This window comes from Erpetoichthys calabaricus, chromosome 11, assembly GCF_900747795.2.
Source record: "Erpetoichthys calabaricus chromosome 11, fErpCal1.3, whole genome shotgun sequence".
NCBI classification, from domain to species: domain Eukaryota; kingdom Metazoa; phylum Chordata; class Cladistia; order Polypteriformes; family Polypteridae; genus Erpetoichthys; species Erpetoichthys calabaricus.
In genome coordinates, this window is record NC_041404.2 from 84319811 (window position 1) to 84337591 (window position 17781).

At 33.3% G+C, this 17781-nt stretch overlaps 1 protein-coding gene across 3 annotated transcripts in view; it reads right to left on the reverse strand.

The window, feature by feature from the left end:
* The window catches only part of LOC114660650 (pro-neuregulin-2, membrane-bound isoform-like), a 228800-nt gene that overhangs the window by 50090 nt on the left and 160929 nt on the right, over nucleotides 1–17781 (reverse strand). Inside the window, exon 7 of one of the 3 annotated variants that reach the window (XM_051933904.1) lies at nucleotides 7202–7225. The exons of the other annotated variants lie outside the window; for them this stretch is intronic. Within the exon in view, the coding sequence (XP_051789864.1) occupies nucleotides 7202–7225 (24 nt within the window). The remainder of the gene's footprint in view (nucleotides 1–7201; nucleotides 7226–17781) is intronic. 3 annotated transcript variants of the gene reach the window in all.

Below are 17781 nucleotides of genomic sequence, written 5' to 3' on the forward strand. Positions count from 1 at the left end.
TACTTTTTTTTTAGTGATAATAGCGTAACACCCTTGCTTGAATCTTGTAAATAAAAGACTATTGTTATCTCTGACCATGTTCCATTTATTTTATTTTTTATTTATTCCATTTATTTATTTATCTGACCATTTATTGCAAAACTCAAATCATTAAACTCTACAGGTACCATTTGCTTGTGACACCATAATCCATTTTTCCTAGCAGATGAGGAATTTACTTCACAAATTGATCTGTTATTACTGACAAATATGACTCTAGAGATATATGTGGGAACACTCAAAAATTTCTAAAGGGTCAGATCATCTCATATGCTCCCTTGATTGTATCTGAATACTGCTAATTAATAACCAGTGGTGCATATAACACTGAATGCTAAGTAGGGGTGGACTTGCAGCTACTTTTGTGTCATATTCTTCTGTGCGATAATTAGCAATAAATGGTTTTAATCAGTTGCCTCAAGTTCACTTTTTTGGATCATCGTTGCTACAGATATATATCATATCCAACTTTTGATTTTAACTGGGTCCCTTCGTCAAGCAAGCTGAGATGTTCCAGTTTCTACATTATTGTGTAAATCTTGAAATTACAAAAATATTTTTATTGGAATTCAGCATGCACTAATGTACAGTATATTAGACGGGATTACTTAGTTCTTTATTTTTAAGACTTTGCTCTCTTTTACGGTTCTGGTTATTTAAACCTTTTTTTTACTGTCTTACAGTGATGTTAGCATTTAATGTCATTTATAATAAGACCTGCACTGGGGAAAACTAGTTGACTGAAACTGGATTACAAGTATGGGTGCAAACTTCACAGAAAATGGTGAATTAAGAAGACTATGGTAAAAGAAGTAGTTCTGAATTTCTTATAAATGTGACTTTCATACTAACACATTTTTTAATTAAAAAAAAGGTAGAAAATGCCTAGCTAGTTAATGAAACAGATCAAGTAGACATTAGGGTCATTTGTGAAATATAAAAAAACTTAATTCATAGGAATGCCCTAGGACTGAACTTCAGAGTCAACAACATAATGTGACAATATTTAATCATTTTAGAATGAAATAGCAATTACTTTTCCATCAGTACCTGTTAATACAGGCACCTGTACCATGTATTATTTCAGCATGTATCTTTTAACACTAGTACCTTTGATAAAGACAAAAATCATAATTACAGTATGTATTACCACTGTTTCATAGCCTGTCAGCGACCTGGCAGTTTTTAGTAGTTTTTATCTTTAATTTAGTAGCACTTAGCTGTGCTCTTGGATGGATGCTTTTAGGCAGGTTTTTACTATTTCTTTGCAGTTCACAGCAGTATACATCTCAGCTCTGTGCCAGCTGTAGTGGCAATGAATTTTCATTGCAAACAATATTTTATTTAGAGGCTGACTTTTGCTTTAAACTGAGCTTGTTTAATTAGATAACATGTTGTTCTACATTTAATTAGAGAATGTAGAATTAATCAAATGCAGTAATATGGATGTTATTATGTTATCTTTTGGAATAAACAAGTACTGCTCTAACTGACAAATAATGTAGAAGCTCTAAGGAATAACGCAGAAAAAAATGTGTCTATACCCAGAAGCATCCAGTTAAATTAAACATGTTACAGAAACTATTTAAAATGAAATGAAAGTTCTTAACCACAAGGGTCCGTGTACTTTTTGGTATTTGAAATTTCATTTTAGAAGCAAAAACGAAAAAACGAAAATGAAAGGAATTTTCAGATTTTGATTTTTGATCAAAGAATAAAATGAGGGAAAATAAGGTATTTTTTAATTCTGTGTTAACAAATAGCAGTCATAAACTTAAAATTACACATACTTTTCTCGATTTATTTGTGATTCAAATAATGAAAGTGTTATAGCTCAAAAACAACAAAACAGACGCATTTTTGTTGTCTGGCACTGGACGTCGTATACTTCTTCTACGCGATTTTTGACGACACGCGTGAACAGTCCTCCTCCTCACAACACATCGACCGACGGCCTTGAAGTTACACTGCATGGCATCAGCAGAGGATGGGCCATTACGTTGTTTTTCAGAACATTAAAAGAATATTTCAATGTTCACTCCGGGACGAGGACGTGACTCCAGAAAAACTGAGTCACATCTTTCAGGTAAAAATACAAGCTTTGCAAACTTTGCTTCATTGATGTAGCAGTTATTTTATGAATGTTATTGTTATTACTTACTGTGAAACAGCTAACATTTGGTGATTTCATTTACTAACACTAAGTCTGGCAATTTTTATAGTGCTAGCATTTTGAATTGTTGCTCATTGACTTTTACCGGCTACTATGCTAGTAATCGTTTCGAGTATTAACAGTGCGCACAGGTGTAACGCGTTAGGAGAGCAACATGATTTACAGAAAGTTTTCTTAACATGTGTTACACTTGTCTATGAGCGACCGTTCACACATTTACACACATTCAAAATGCTAGCACTATAAACATTGTCAGACTTGGTGTCAGTAAATGAAATCACCAAATGTTAGCTGTTTCACAGTAAGTAACAACAATAACGTTCACAAAAGAACTGCTACATCAACGAAGCAAAGTTTGCAAAGCTTGTATTTTTACCTGAAAGATGCGACTCCATTTTTCTGCAGTCATGTCCTCGTCCCAGAGTGTCACTCTTTTACTATTCCTGAAAAACAACGTAATGGCCCATCCTCTGCTGATGCCATGCAGTGTAACTTCATGGCCATCGGTCGATGTGTTGTGAGGAGGAGGACTGTTCGCACGTGTCGTCAAAAATCGCGCAGAAGAAGTACCTCCGGTTTCAGACAACGAAAATGCGTCAGTTTTATTGTTTTTGAGCTATAACACTTTCATTATTTGAATCACAAATAAATCCAGAAAATTATGTGTAATTTTAAGTTTATGACTGCAATTTGTTACCACTGAATTAAAAAATACCTTATTTTCCCTTATTTTATTCTTTAATCAAAAATCAAAATATGAAAATTCCTTTCATTTTTCGTATTTTCGTTTTTGCTTCTAAAATGAAATTTTAAATACCAAAAAGTACACTTGCAGGGTCAACATTGGTCACTGGTGTGTAGACTGGACCATCATCATGATGGTTGGAACAGTACTCAGACGTGATTTTAGAGATGACAAAACAAGGCCTGTCATCGAAAATGATATCTGAGCGTCTATCATATGAACACGGATAAGCGAGAGGGTTTTCTGCGAGAAATTTGGAGATAGAGGTGACAAAGGCTATAAATGCATCTGTTTTGTTGTTTTTGAGCTATTACACTTTCATTATTTGAATCACAAATAAATCCAGAAAAGTATGTGTAATTTTAAGTTTATGACTGCTATTTGTTACCATAGAATTAAAAAATACCTTATTTTCCCTCATCCATCCATCCATTATCCAACCCGCTACTGTATATCCTAACTACAGGGTCACGGGGGTGTTCTGGAGCCAATCCCAGCCAACGCAGGGCACAAGGCAGGAAACAAACCCCGGGCAGGGCGCCAGCCCACCGCAGTATTTTCCCTCATTTTATTCTTTAATCAAAAATCTAAATATGAAAATTCCTTTCATTTTAATTTTTTTGTTTTTGCTTCTAAAATGAAATTTCAAGTACCAAAAAGTACACAGACCCGGTCCCTGACCAGGTTGTTGACCTATAAAAACGTCTGGTTCAGACAAAATAAAAAAGAGGCGTTTTCTCGTTCTCATTTCTTGCATTTTTCTTTTCTGATGTGCGAAAGAACAAAAGGAAAAAGGTAACTGCGTTTTTCATTTTTCCCTTTTAAGTTGAAAATCAAATAAGTGTTTCTTTTTCTTTTTTAAATATTTTCTGAAACAAAATTTCAAATACCAAAAAGTACACAGATCCACAAAACACCCTAAACTTATCTAATTTTTTCCACATGTTTGTGGGACATTTTAAATCACCAAGAAAATAAAGGAGACCACTAGACAATAAGTCAATTAATCAGAAGTTCAAAAAAAGATAAAATTAAACTTCTGGTTCTAAATGATGAACACCTAATCACTGTGATCCTTCAGGATTGGATTTATAGGAACATAAAATTGTTACATTGGTATAATGTATCTAATGAGTAATGTGCTTGGTATAGTTCATATTCAAAAAATTAGTTGAACAGAACACCTAATCACACATTATCTGTTTGGTCTTTCTTTCTTGCTTTATTCTGTGATAGGAAATTGCAATAAACTTCCATAACCCAAGGAAAACATAAAAACTAAAGGTTGAAGAAAGTGGGTGTCACAGTGGTTAGCACTTCTTCCTTAAGCTTTGCTTATTACAGCAGTACTGAGTTTAAGGCAAAAACTAACCACAGAAATTGTTTCAGTCCATTACACATTACACCATATAAATAAAATGTATTATTATTATTATTAAGGTATGTGCTCTCACTTGCCTATTAACCTAACCTGTACATATTTGGGATGTGACATGAAAACTGGAGTGCAAGTAGAAAGACTAATACATACAGCTGTGTGTCAACACCATCAAAACTGGAAAAAGATGTGCTATCAGGACTATTCACCATTTTTCATATTTTGGATATGTGTTAAAGTTGGGGCATTTTCTATACTTTAAAACCTGTAATCTCTTAATATATAAAGTAAAAAAAAAATACTGGCAAAAGTATACTTAAACTTGTACTAAGTTGTTTTTGTTGGTTTATTTACTGCATATTTAGTTACATAAGAAAGCAGCAGAATTAAAAGCAAAGATAACATATTGGCTGCAAGTTATTTCAGAAAATGTAAGTTTGCTGATATATACATCAAAGCATTGTGTAATTCTTAAAATTAACCTCTAGTGTAAAAGCTGCTTGAAATCACACTACTGAATTATTTTTAAATCAAATGTAGAAGTCTTTAAACATACATTTAAACACACTTGTAAACTATTTTGAAATATTCCAGTCAGAGGTAGGTGCACTGTTCTGTAGTAAAACACTACACTTTTCATTAAACCCTACAATTGTTTTAATAAGGCTCTGTAATGACTGATTACACTTGTAGACACTTGAGTTACTGAGAAACCTAATCTGTAGCCTAGTTTTCATAGTTTGGAGCACAGTGTTAAACTAATAAATAAATTTCAAAACAGCAGTTTACATGTTCACCTGCAATTTTCAGCATGAGTTGCAATAATATACTAGCAATACCAAGAACACTTTTACAACTCTAGCGCTGCACCATAAGCGTGCATTTTTAGCAAATGAGCCTTGACGGCTTACAGTTGAAACAGGAAGGGGTCATAAGTGCAGACAGTACAGTGGTTAAGACGCCTCATAGAAGTCAAAGCTATAAACTATCATCATCGTGTTCTGACTGATGACTTTAAAAACCATATATCAAAGTGGGGAAGGCCAATAGTTTAACCTACTGGTTTGCTTTCAAAATACAGAGGAAAGATGTAGTGAAAAGCAAAACGAAATGGCAAGAATAAAAACAAGATCTAACAGGATAAAATGACCACGGGAAATGAAGTCACCTGTAGGACTGGCATACTGTATCTTGCTTGTTACAGAATTAGAAACAAAGCTATCGAGGAAATAAAATGAGGAAAATTGGTGGTAAAATGGTTGTAAAATGAGTAACTTTATTAAACTTATTTATGTTAGCAGCATTAATTTAGGAATATTATATGCTTACTTAGAAAGCATACTAAGGTAGCAAGGAGAAAATAAAAATGAATTCTGCCTACAATGCTGGGGTTGATGAATGCAAAGTTCTCTAATTTGAAGATGGAACACAAGAATAGTATAAAAGTATAATGTTTTGTACCAGTGGCTGGAATGCATAACTGTAATTCTTTTACAAAGAGTGCATAGTCCTAGTGTGGTATGTTTTTAAAGATGAATAAGCAATAAGCTTAAAAACATAAGTATAAAAAAGTCAAAAAGTAGTGTAACCACCCATTTATGTATGTGTCTGCTTTTCCAATTTCTGAACCTGTTTTCTCCATTACAGTATTGCAGGGGTCTTGAATCTACCCTGCAGCATCGGACACAAGTAAGCAACCAGCCCATCTACTACAGGACACACGCATACCCTCTTATTCTGAGGCAGTTGAATTTGGCATTGTATAACATGGACATCTCTGGGGTGTGCTATGAAGCTAGTGTACCCAAAGAAAGCTCCCATAGGCATTCAGAGAACATGCACACTCTATGTAGACAGTGACTGGGCTAGAAATTAACCATGGATTTAATATAAATAAATGTCATTTCATTTATTTTCAAACTTTTCAATTATTCTGGCTTCAGTTGTTCTTTCAATAAAGTGAAATTTTTTAAATGATCTCAGTGTCACCCATTTTCTAGGGATGCTCGTAGACAAATGGGGCACAGCCAAAACAAATCTTAAATACTTCTGTGAGACATCAAAGATCCTTTTATACAAGTTTACTGAAATCCTTGTGGCCAAAGCTAAAAATAATACACAGGAGTTAAAACTTCAGACTTACTTCAGACTAAAAAGGTTTCTAGTGGGCAAAACATGTCGTTTAGTACTCATATTGAATGAGTTTACATTTAGAATAAATTATGGTAAACTTTTAAAGGTTGCTGTACTTCATCCAAGCAGCATTCTACAAGTTTTGTTTATATTACCTATAAAGTAAATTATTATAGTTCGCTTCATTTCATGGATGCGTGTCTTCATAAATGTTGTTTATCTTTCTCGGTGTGCTAGGAGAAATATTATGACCTCTGTCTGTGGGGGATTTACTGCAACACTAATGCCGTTCAGTGTTATCTGTAAACCTTTCTAAGAGTTCAAAGAGTGCAGTTTAAATATCAGCCTCTTATATTTTATGTTCCCAATATGTGCTTGCCTACACACATCTGGAGTATACACGATATTTAGATAGCGAGTGCAAAGCAACAGTGTAATGTCACATTTAGACTTCTTGTAAACCTGGCAAGACTCTTCCAAGCAAACCAGCTGGACTTTATCACTTATAAAATGAGTGCTGCTAAGTCATAAAAAAGGAACATACAAAGGAAAAATAATTGAGAAAACCAGACTTCTAGGAGACCATAACCACTGACTTCCTTTTTTTTAAAATTCTTTTCTACTTTCTATTCATTCTTCCTTTTGTCTTATTTTATTTTGGATTAGTTCAAAAAAGATAGAAATTATAGTCACTTTTTGAATTTCTAAATTAAAATGAATGATTTTTCCATACCCTTAAATTCATATCCAAGATGCCCTGCCAATTCAGAAAGTTGACAAAAAGAAAGGAAAAAAGAAACCAGATTGAGAAGCGTATTTGGAACACATTATACAAAATATGTGTTATAAGATTAGCATGACCTCAAGAAAGCAATGTGAAAGCATTGTGATAGGTGTAAGTAGCATATGTAACATATAAAGCACATAATAACAAATAGCAAGCATCACAAAGAAAAGCAAGCATTAGCTCATGCACAACAAGACAACAAATACTGTCATATCGGAATTTTCAGAGCATAACAACATCTCTCAATATGCAAATATTTTTCAACAAAAACACTGAACTACATATTTGTGAACTTAACTACAATTTGTATGATTAAAATGTAGTCAGTCAGTCAGTCATACATAATCATGGTTATTTACTGATCTATGTGTCAGTTTATATATGTGTGTGTGTGTGTGTGTGTTTGTGTGTGTCACAGGAATTTAACTGGTTTGGAGATTAATGTACAAAAAGATGAGCCTGAAAGTGCCTCTTGACAATTTTTTGTCAAAAGTGGGCATGTGACTTTGCTCTGCAAACATTACATACTAAGGTGAAGTGGGAAGACTGCTTGTTCCCTTTGACAATGTTTGACATGCACACTTGCAAGTCATTGTTAAACTAAAGGTGCACAACTGAGGAACACACCCTTAGCTCCTAACTTCTCATACCTAAGGTGACAGTTGTCTTTCTGTCCCCAGCTCCTTTTTAATCTTCAAGCCTCCAAGTTGAGTGTACCATAAAACTACTATAAGAAGTAACAGAAATCAGTAACCTATCAAGTCATTCTTCATGTATGCACTGATATATTAATTTCTTCATACTTCACATCAAAATGTCCCATCAAACTGAATTTTGAACTGAATGTTACAATTTAACTATAGTGTATTATTGTCATTATTTAATTAAATTATTTAGCGAACCAGATATAATGTATCCTAAAGTTCTTGCTAGAAACAGAAGAAAAAATCGTGGTTGTTTTGTTTTAAAAACATGAATCAATATTAAACAATTTAAAGAGAATAGGAAACTAAGTTTTAATTTTTTGGAAGTAATAATGCAAACAGAAGAAGTTGTAATGAATTTATGAGATCCAGAACTATCTGGCAATTTGTACGTTCTTGAATTTCCTTTCCTAGAAGGTTTTTACATTTCCTTTCCTAATTTTTTTTTTAATTTAAACTTGAAAGTATGCCTAAGAACTTTTGGCCAAACTCAGTAATCTATTATAGCATGAAACAATAAATATCCTGACTTATGCTGTACTAAAATATGACCTTATGCTGTTTATCTTAGTTGACAGGGGCACGAAACAGACCCAGATTCTTAGAGGCCACTTGATTTGTATAAAGTATGTAGATCTGTCATCAAAAAATTACAGAAAGTAGTAAAACACAGTTCTTCTGAAATAATGCATAATATTTAATTGAGTAATATCAAGCTGAAGTTTAAGGAATAGTTAAGAGATATTAAGCAAACACTGTAGCTTTGTTTATTCGTTTATTAACTTTTAAAGTTAAATTAAGACCAAAGTAATCTTAAATGTTTATGAAGTTTATTTGGTGTAATTTACTAGGCTTTGCTAACACTAAAATGCAAAGTAAAGTTTAAAACTTGAAACTGTGCAGAAGATGTTTCTGAATAGGAGATTTTAAATGCCACAGACATGCTTTTAATATTTTAATTGTATGTTAATTATGTGCTGACAGAGCATAGGAACAAAAGGAAGAACTTTGTATATTGTTTAAATGATATGATTTTCAAAGTAGAGTTTGCCTTCCTTGGAATTACTCAGAACAGTTGGAATGTAAATTTGAATAACAGTTAGAAGATGGCTCAGTTTATATATTTAAGTATGCTTGAATTTTTCCTCTTTAAATTAACCACTGAATTTTGGCATTCAAGGCATTATGTATTTTCTCCCAGCAGGAAAGAAAACAATAATGTATGTTCTTTATATTTACACTGCGAGTTGTATTTTGAATGTTTAATTGGCTTGAAATATTTCTTGATTTCTGAATAAAATGCATTATATTTAATTCATATAAAAAGAATGTTATTTTAGCTGTTGTATGCCAGATTTATATATCTAAATACTGTATCTAAACTATTCATAAATGGAAAAAAAGTAAATAAAAATTATGAAAAATGGAAAGTAAATAGTATATTCCCATGTTATTCAACATACAGAATCACATGTTAACAAAAGTACCTGCCATATTAATGACTGAAGATTTTGAAAGAAAAATTGCTAATATAATTTATAGTAGGGACAATTTAAAGCAAGCTTCTATATTCCAAGAGGCATTTCCTAATTAGCTTTAAACCACAAATAGTGCATTGAACTGTATCTGAACAGAATCTCTGGTTGCTCTTTTTAAATTATAATAACTATATAAGTTTCATGGTTTATTTAGCTTCAGTTGAGAGAAAAAAAAATCATAAATTTTTTTCCTTTTTATGACTTGCTATTGCTATCTCAACAATGATAAGTTTAGGGAAAGAACTTTATTACAATAGCCATATAGTATTTATCAATAAAAAATATTTGCTAATTTCAAATATTTCTTTCTATAACCTATTTTTTTCAGCCTGTTATTTTAAAATTGTATCATTAATTTTTTTTATCCAAAGTGCTATGTTTTAATTTTTTCACATAACTTCACTAACTTATTCATCTTTACAGTATTCATTTATCGTTGATGAGAATCAACAATGAACATGTAATAATAGTTGTTTAGTGAGACCAGAGACTAAAGCAAGTATAACAATAATGGCAATAAAGAAGAACCTACACAAACAGAGGAGATTTTGACCACATTTCTTGTACAAGGAGAAATCAGCATTATTGATTATTTGAGATTAGAACATCTTTACATAAGACACCACTGTGTAATTTGAAAGTTTGATCTTTACAGATGCAGCATTTCAAAATGTTCATGTCATTTTTTATCAAATTGTTGTGTTGTGGGATGTGTTTACAAATATTGTAGTGCAAAATTCTTATTTAAAAGTTATTTACATTCCAAAACTGTTAACACTAATTGGCCTTACAGGAGTAAATGTGTGAGTGTTTGTGTGTTTATCTATAAGTGTGTGTGTGTGCATATGTTTGTGTGGGTGTGTGTCTGTGTGTGTAATGAACTGCCATGCCATTCAGTGTTAGTTCATGACTTCCAATCAGTCCAGTCAGGGTAGTGTATGACACTTCACGACCTTTTAATGAAAAAAGCAGTTTAAAAAAATGATTGGATACAGTGAATCTCTAAAGTAAGCAGTTCATTCTCAGTACAGTTACAGTAACCACTGTCACATTTTGAAGTACTATGTCTATATATGCATAATTGTACAAAAATTAATGTGCATATGCAGTATGCAAATATTAATAGACTAAGTAAAGTTCTGTACTGCCCAGATCTTACATAGTATACAATAATTTGCTTTTTGGAATACTGTCTTTTTTAATGAAAGCAAGGCTCTGTAGTTAATCAGATCTACATGTTGCCACAAATGCATTTGCATTATTAAGGTTGTGAAAGGAGGACTAAATGATTATACATTTTCCAAAAAAAAAAAGTAGTTTATAGGTAAATAAAACACATGTTGCATATATATATTTGAATAGTATACATGTTCCAAATTATTAACTTATAACTGATATCAACTGATGGATGAAACTATTCTAATCACAGCCCAACTTGCTAAATCTTTAGTTATATATTACCTGCCATTTTTAAGATAAAAAAAATGCACAAAAAAGAAAAACAAACAACACTGTTGAATCTAAGTCTTGTAGGGACCATTAAATGTAATTTCCCTTGCAACAGATTCTAGATCGTGCATTTTTTCACAAAGATGTCAGACATTTTTCAATTGTATAAAAAACAGCATTACAAAGCAAGCATCATACATTAGTCATCCATTATCAACCTGAGTTTTCATAATTAATGCAAGCCCTGAGAGAATTTATTATATTTATATATTCAGTCTTAACTTCACATAGTCATACCATTAAATCCGACTTCATTTATTTGCATGAAGAAGGGCAGGATTTCTTGCATTGTAATGAACATTTCTAGACCACACAAGCAGGTAAAATAGAAAGTGTCAGGGGAGATGAAACCAGTTTGGAAAAAGCATTCATTGCACTGTTATAAGAGAGATAATTTAACACTCTTAAAAGATAAATTAATCCAGCTGACAGGCATGGCATAATTCCAAGACTTGACAGGATATAACATACTCAAGCAATATTATATTTAGTTAAGTGCTTTATATGTCTCTAGAGTAAAGTGCTAAGAATAAAAGAAATAAATTAAAGTTAACATCATTTAGCCTTGGCCATTTAACCTCACTGAATTTATGTATTGGTTAACTGAGGTTTGATGATTATAAATTAATGTGTGTAAGACCAAAGGAGAGCATGGTGGTTGGGGTAACACTGGTGATACTACAAAAGGGAAACCCTGACTAATTCATCAGAGTATGACACCATTTTAGAAAATGTTTTCCAACATTGTGCTACAAACATACAGATTATCAAACTGTTTTTTTGTTTTATTTTTTGCTGAAGATAAATGCAATACATGACTTGGTTTCAAATGTGTTACTATTCTAATTTGTACACTAGCAATTAAATGTTTGTGTTTACTTAATTGTGTGGGTCTTCTATGGAGTGAAATCAGATACAGATGCTTTAACTAAATCTCTACTTGTGATATTTTTACTAGGTCCAGGCTTCATATAATATATGGGTATATGTTACATGGTAATATATATATACCACTCTATAAAATATACTTAATTTCATCCTGCTGTGCCACAGAATCATTTTCTATATTTATAGACATATCTTTAAGCTAGATTAGAAGCCACACCAATTACACATGAACAGACTAACAACTCAACATCTGTAGAGGTGTGGTCAAGTCACAGAAGGCTACATGGGGCACGATTCATACCAGGGTGGCACAGAGCAGAAAAAATTCACACAAAACACCTCTGCTAAAGAAAGAAAGAAAGAAAGAAAGAAAGAAAGAAAGAAAGAAAGAAAGAAAGAAAGAAAGAAAGAAAGAAAGAAAGAAAGAATTTAGCAGTGTGAGAAGGCTGACGAAAATTGGAAGCAGTGGGATTTGTCAGAGATTGTGCATAGGAGTGAATATAGGCAGGGACTCCATTGCAAGAAAGAAAATTTTCAGCCAGAGTGGAAACATGCAATGTTTCCCTACAATGTCATAGGGTTGACAATCCAGGAAGAGTAAGGGGCACCAGTTTTCTATTTAAAAAGAGAGATGGGCCAAGGTGAGCTAGCAAAAAAGATTAAAGGGTTCTACTTACAAAGTGAAAATGCAAGTTATTTTATTAAAGGAAAACCAGATTCCATGAAGGACTGATGGCACTTAGTCTAGGGGAAGGAGCTTTAATGGAATAAGCAGCATAGAAACAGCCCGAGAGATCCAGACATACAATAGGTGCAGGACTGTAGGGACACAGGATATCAAAAGAGGTGTTGGGCCATCCCTTTGCCCAGAATTGATTATGAGAGTTTCTTACACTCCTAAACCTGTGGATAGTAGAATTGTTAGAAGAAATAATGTGGGAAGGTCAATTTCTGTGGCTGATGTGATAGCAATTTAAAAGCTTCATAGTGGAAAAACTGGCAAGAAGGACGAGAATTGACAAAAAATGATAATGAACCTCCTCAATGTTGTGTGGAAGACAGAGACATGACTTTGAGGCTTGCTGTCAGAGGTGGTGTGTCCCATTTTTAAAAAGAAGGACAATATGGTGTGTTCGAATATGCAGGGGATTATTATCCTAAGGCTCTTAGGGAAAGCCCATTCTGGGTTGCTGGAACAGATACTCTTTCAAAGAGCTGAACTTCAGATACAGAAGAAACAGTACAGATACTCTCTGAGCCGTAGAACAGTAGACATGCTCTGTGATATTTAAAGGATCATAAAAATTTGCCATTTCTATCTACAGTTGCTTTGTGGGCTTGGAAAATGTTTCTGACAAGATAACGTGGTATCTTGTGGAAAGTGTTACAAGAGTATGGAGGTATAGGGCTGCTGCTGCTTTCCTATTCTGTCCCTGTATTTTCAGGGCAAAGGAATGAGTTTGCATGCTTGACATCAATATCAGCCTGTTTTTTGTGGGTATTTGAGTTCACTGGGGATTGACCTTGTCCGGTCTCCTGTTTGTAATCTTCATAGATGGGATATTAAGGCAGAAAAAAGAATATCTAGTAAGCAAGCTAAAGAATGCACCCTTGCTTTTTACAGATGATGTTTTCTTGGACTCAGAAGGTGATCTCTAGCACACACTGGAAAAGAAAGTGATGTAACTGAGATGAGAATAAGTACCTTAACATCTTAGGTCATCTTAGGAAAGAGTGACTTGATCATTACAGTTAATCAGTAAGCAGCAGCCCAACTGGATAAGTTTCTGGTTCATAGGATCTTCTTCTTGACTGAGTTTAGCAATGATATTATGATTGACTATCAAATCAGACTATGGTAGCAAAGGAGGAGCTATGTTCTTTGATAAAGCTTTCCATTTACCAATCAGTTTACATTGCCATTCTCACCTATGGTAATGAGCTCTGGACAGTGACTAAACGAAGAAGATTGTTCGTAAAAGTGACCAGAATAAGGCTGCTTCTTCAGATTGAGAAAAGCCATCTGAAGTGATTTAGGCATGCAGTTAGGGTTCCCCTATTGGTGAATAGACACAGTCCACTGGTAGAAGACCTGGGAAACAGTACAGAATGTATATCTTGTGACTTGCTGGAAGCATCTAAGAGTTTCACAAGTGAAGCATCCAAAGTTGCTAGTTATTGAGTGGCTTGGTCTAGCCAGGATAGCATGTTACCATTACAACCCTAAGAGCAAAAGTGAAAGGAGGTACAGTAGATTTTTGTAAGTTCTGTCAGAGTCCAATTTAGCATTTACATGTAGAAGGTAGCTTGGGGCAAAGTGTTAACTTGCCGAAGGTTAGAGAGGGCCAGAGCATTGTGAAGACAAATAAGGATATGAATGAGTACATTCATTTTTGGCAGGCCAATGGATTTGGAGGTGGCTAAGTAGGTGAACATAGGAAGCTTTAAATAAAAATATGCCTTTTGCTATACTTGACAATGAACCATCATTGTCTTTTTTTCTGTCAGTGACACAAAGCTCTCATTTATCACATCACTATTATATACAGTGGATATCAAAGGTCTACACACCTTTAATGAAATTTCAGCTTTATTTTATGTAAAGACTTAAAATCACTCTAAGTCACTCCATCTAACAATATTTAAGTTAAATAAAAATGCATCCTTTAGGATATCCCCAAAGGTTTTCATGGTTGCATAGTTCACAGACAGAACTGTTCTACAAAAACTACAAAAGATCTACAAGATCTTATTGTTGAAAGGTACACATTAGCAGAGAAATATCAAAGAATTTCAGAGGCTTTACATATATTATGGAAAGGCCACCATTAAGAAAGGAAAGATATATGGCACCAGCAGTGCACTGCAATAATCAGAACAGAGGAAGAAAGATGTCGAGATGGGGAAGTTATTTAGAGACCAACAATAATAAAGAAGCCACAGAAATGTATAGCAGTAACTGACCACTTCTTCTATATTAAAACCATTTCATGTATTTTTCACAAATCTGAGCTGCACATTAGGGTGTTGAAGGGCATTTGCCCAAAAAAATGTCTAAGCTGCTACCAATGTTGCAATGGAACACTTTTCATCTCCTAAAATAATTTGTGTAAATGTCTTAAGGTTTGATTAGAAACAGGTACAACTTTTTGGCTTTAAATCCAATAATATCTTCTGCGCAAAGCAGATTGCCAAAGACAATTCTTCACCTAAGTAACACAGTATCTTCAGTCAAAGTTGGCTGCGGCAATAGCTCTTAATATCACCATACTGTATTTTGGCGCATAAGCTGTTGCTCATTGCTAGAAAGTTGAAATTAAAGAAGAATTTCACCTTTCCCCTGATGAACGATCTTAGGTATACAGCTAACTCAACTTGGCAATGGTTTAAAAAAAACAAAATGTCATAAAATAAACCAGTCAGAGCCCAGTCATCATATCTAATGAAAGCCTATGGTATAACATAAAGAAGGGTGTACACAGGACATACTTCCAAATATCAATGGACTTGAACGATTCTACAAGGAAGAATTGCATTAAATTGCCAAATTCTGGAATGTTAAATAGATGAAACCCATATTTCAAACCACTTTACTGTTGTAAACAAAACAAAAGGTGATTGTACAAGCTATTAGTTAAACTATGAGCATACTTGTAGCTGTGTTTAACCAAAATTACCAAAGTTCTGCAGTTTCAGTATACTTAATGGGATTCTGGCAAAAGGCTTGTTGTGTTGAAATGATTCCACAGGCATAATATCTTTGTTTTTAAAAGCTTTCGTAAAAATTCAAAGTAAAAAAGATCACACAAAAATAGAGAAAAAATTGATATAGCAAAAAAGGTTCTTGTTTAAAAAAAAGTTCTGTTTAAAAGTTATAAATCTTGTTTCATTTCTTTAAGTTTGCTTATACAGCTGAACCATTTCTAAATGGTCAGAAAACTGTATGCTTATCCCATTTCTATGCTGTAAATGGGTCTTTCAGTCCCTGCTAGCAATGGGACCTGTTCTAAACAACAGCTAAAACTGACTTAATTAACACAATATATATCTCAGATATATCAAGAAAGGTCTATCTCATGTCAACTTACAGGAGGGTAAAGGCCACACCATTGTCTATAGCTATGAAAGAAAATTATATTCTATTAGCTAATCTTCTATAGGAGTCAAGCAAACACTATATGAATTTAACTTTAAGCATTTACTTTCTAAGATTGGCTCTTACAATACTAATGTAATCAAGGCTTTGAATGTTTATTTTTCCTAAAATGAGCAGTTCACTTTTCACTTAAATATCACAAGTTACAACATCTCATAAAAGTAAAGAAAGGTTAGATGCAATTTGTGTTTATGTCAATGTTTACATTACCAAAAGTTGAAATTTCAAAAAGAAGGTGTGTAGACTTTTGTTTCCCCATAAACAGAGGCACACAAACATAGCATAGGTCTCTAATAAGCTCCTTGATCACCATCGGAAAAAAAAATTGTTACTGTACATTGAAAGGCAAAAATGGAGCCAAACATACAGGTGTCATTTTAAAACTTGGTGTTTCACAAGGTCACATAGTGAATGACTGCATACTTCATATTCAGTATAGACTAAGTGAAGAAAAATACAACATGCTGTAGCATTAATGGAAATATATAAAAAACCTTTTTCAATCTCAAAATAATCCGATAATCATTTCCATAATCATGTTTGCATGATGACAAATGCCAAAGAAGTATAAACTACAAGACGGCTGATTAACTTGACATTTGGTACAAAAAAGAACACATATAATACATATAAAGACATTTTAGGCAATTTACAACATGGAAGCTTTGCAGAGGTTGTAACAGTGGAAAAGTTAATTATAGTCCCCAATGCCCTGCCTTAATTGTTTTCATTGTAAAAATTTCTGTCCATCAGGTTATTGGCAGTAACAGCTACACTTAATAGTTATGCCAATTGAGACAAAAATGTACTGTTTTTTTCACTCAGTTTACTTGTAAATTAACTGATGGTTTCAGTTCTACTCAAGTTCTTAAATAACAAAATCAGCCTATAATATAACATGTACTTGAATTAGTGTTGTGAAAACAGCATTTGGCTTCAACCTGATTTTCTGCATTTTTCTAAATATTTACAGAGGGAATTTGGATATAGTCAAGAATTGGAAGTCTTCAAGTACTATTGCCAACTACACATCTTGATAACTTATTCTGTGTATCAGTTGTTTTCTGTGCAAAGAAATATTATAAGTGAAAACTTTATCCATAAAGAAATTCCATCTGTGCCATTTGACCTTCAAGAAGTACCAGCTGGTATCCACCCTGCTAACTTCCTTAAAAATGGTCTCCTTTTGTATTATGACACCTCTTAGTTTTTACATGCTTAAATTATAAAGATTCTACTATTTCAGTCTTTCCTCTTAACTACTTTGCTGCAGTCCTGTATTCAGTCTTGTAGCTCTCATCAGGGCTTTCCTCCTTGTAATAAGGAGACCAGAACTGCACACATTATTATGGAGGTGACCTCACAAGTACATTATACAACTTACACTTATACCTTCATTATATTGTACTCTAAATGGCATGGTATTTAACTCAACATTCGATTCACTTTTTAAATTTCTTCAGTATTCTGACTGGTTGTGGATGACAATGAGTCTCAAACACTCCATTGAGTAATTACATGTAATATTTTCCTATGGTATATTTTAAACCATACATTAATTAGATTAAACTGCACATGTCACATACTGTATCTGCCCTGGCCGAAATGTGTGTTCTGATCCATCTTGTGACAGTATAAAGAAAAGAAGGTGAGAAGTGATGAAATCCAAAGTTTGATACTGCTTTCATTTGTGCAGCAACCAAAGATGTAATTTTCTTGTATGACAAAATA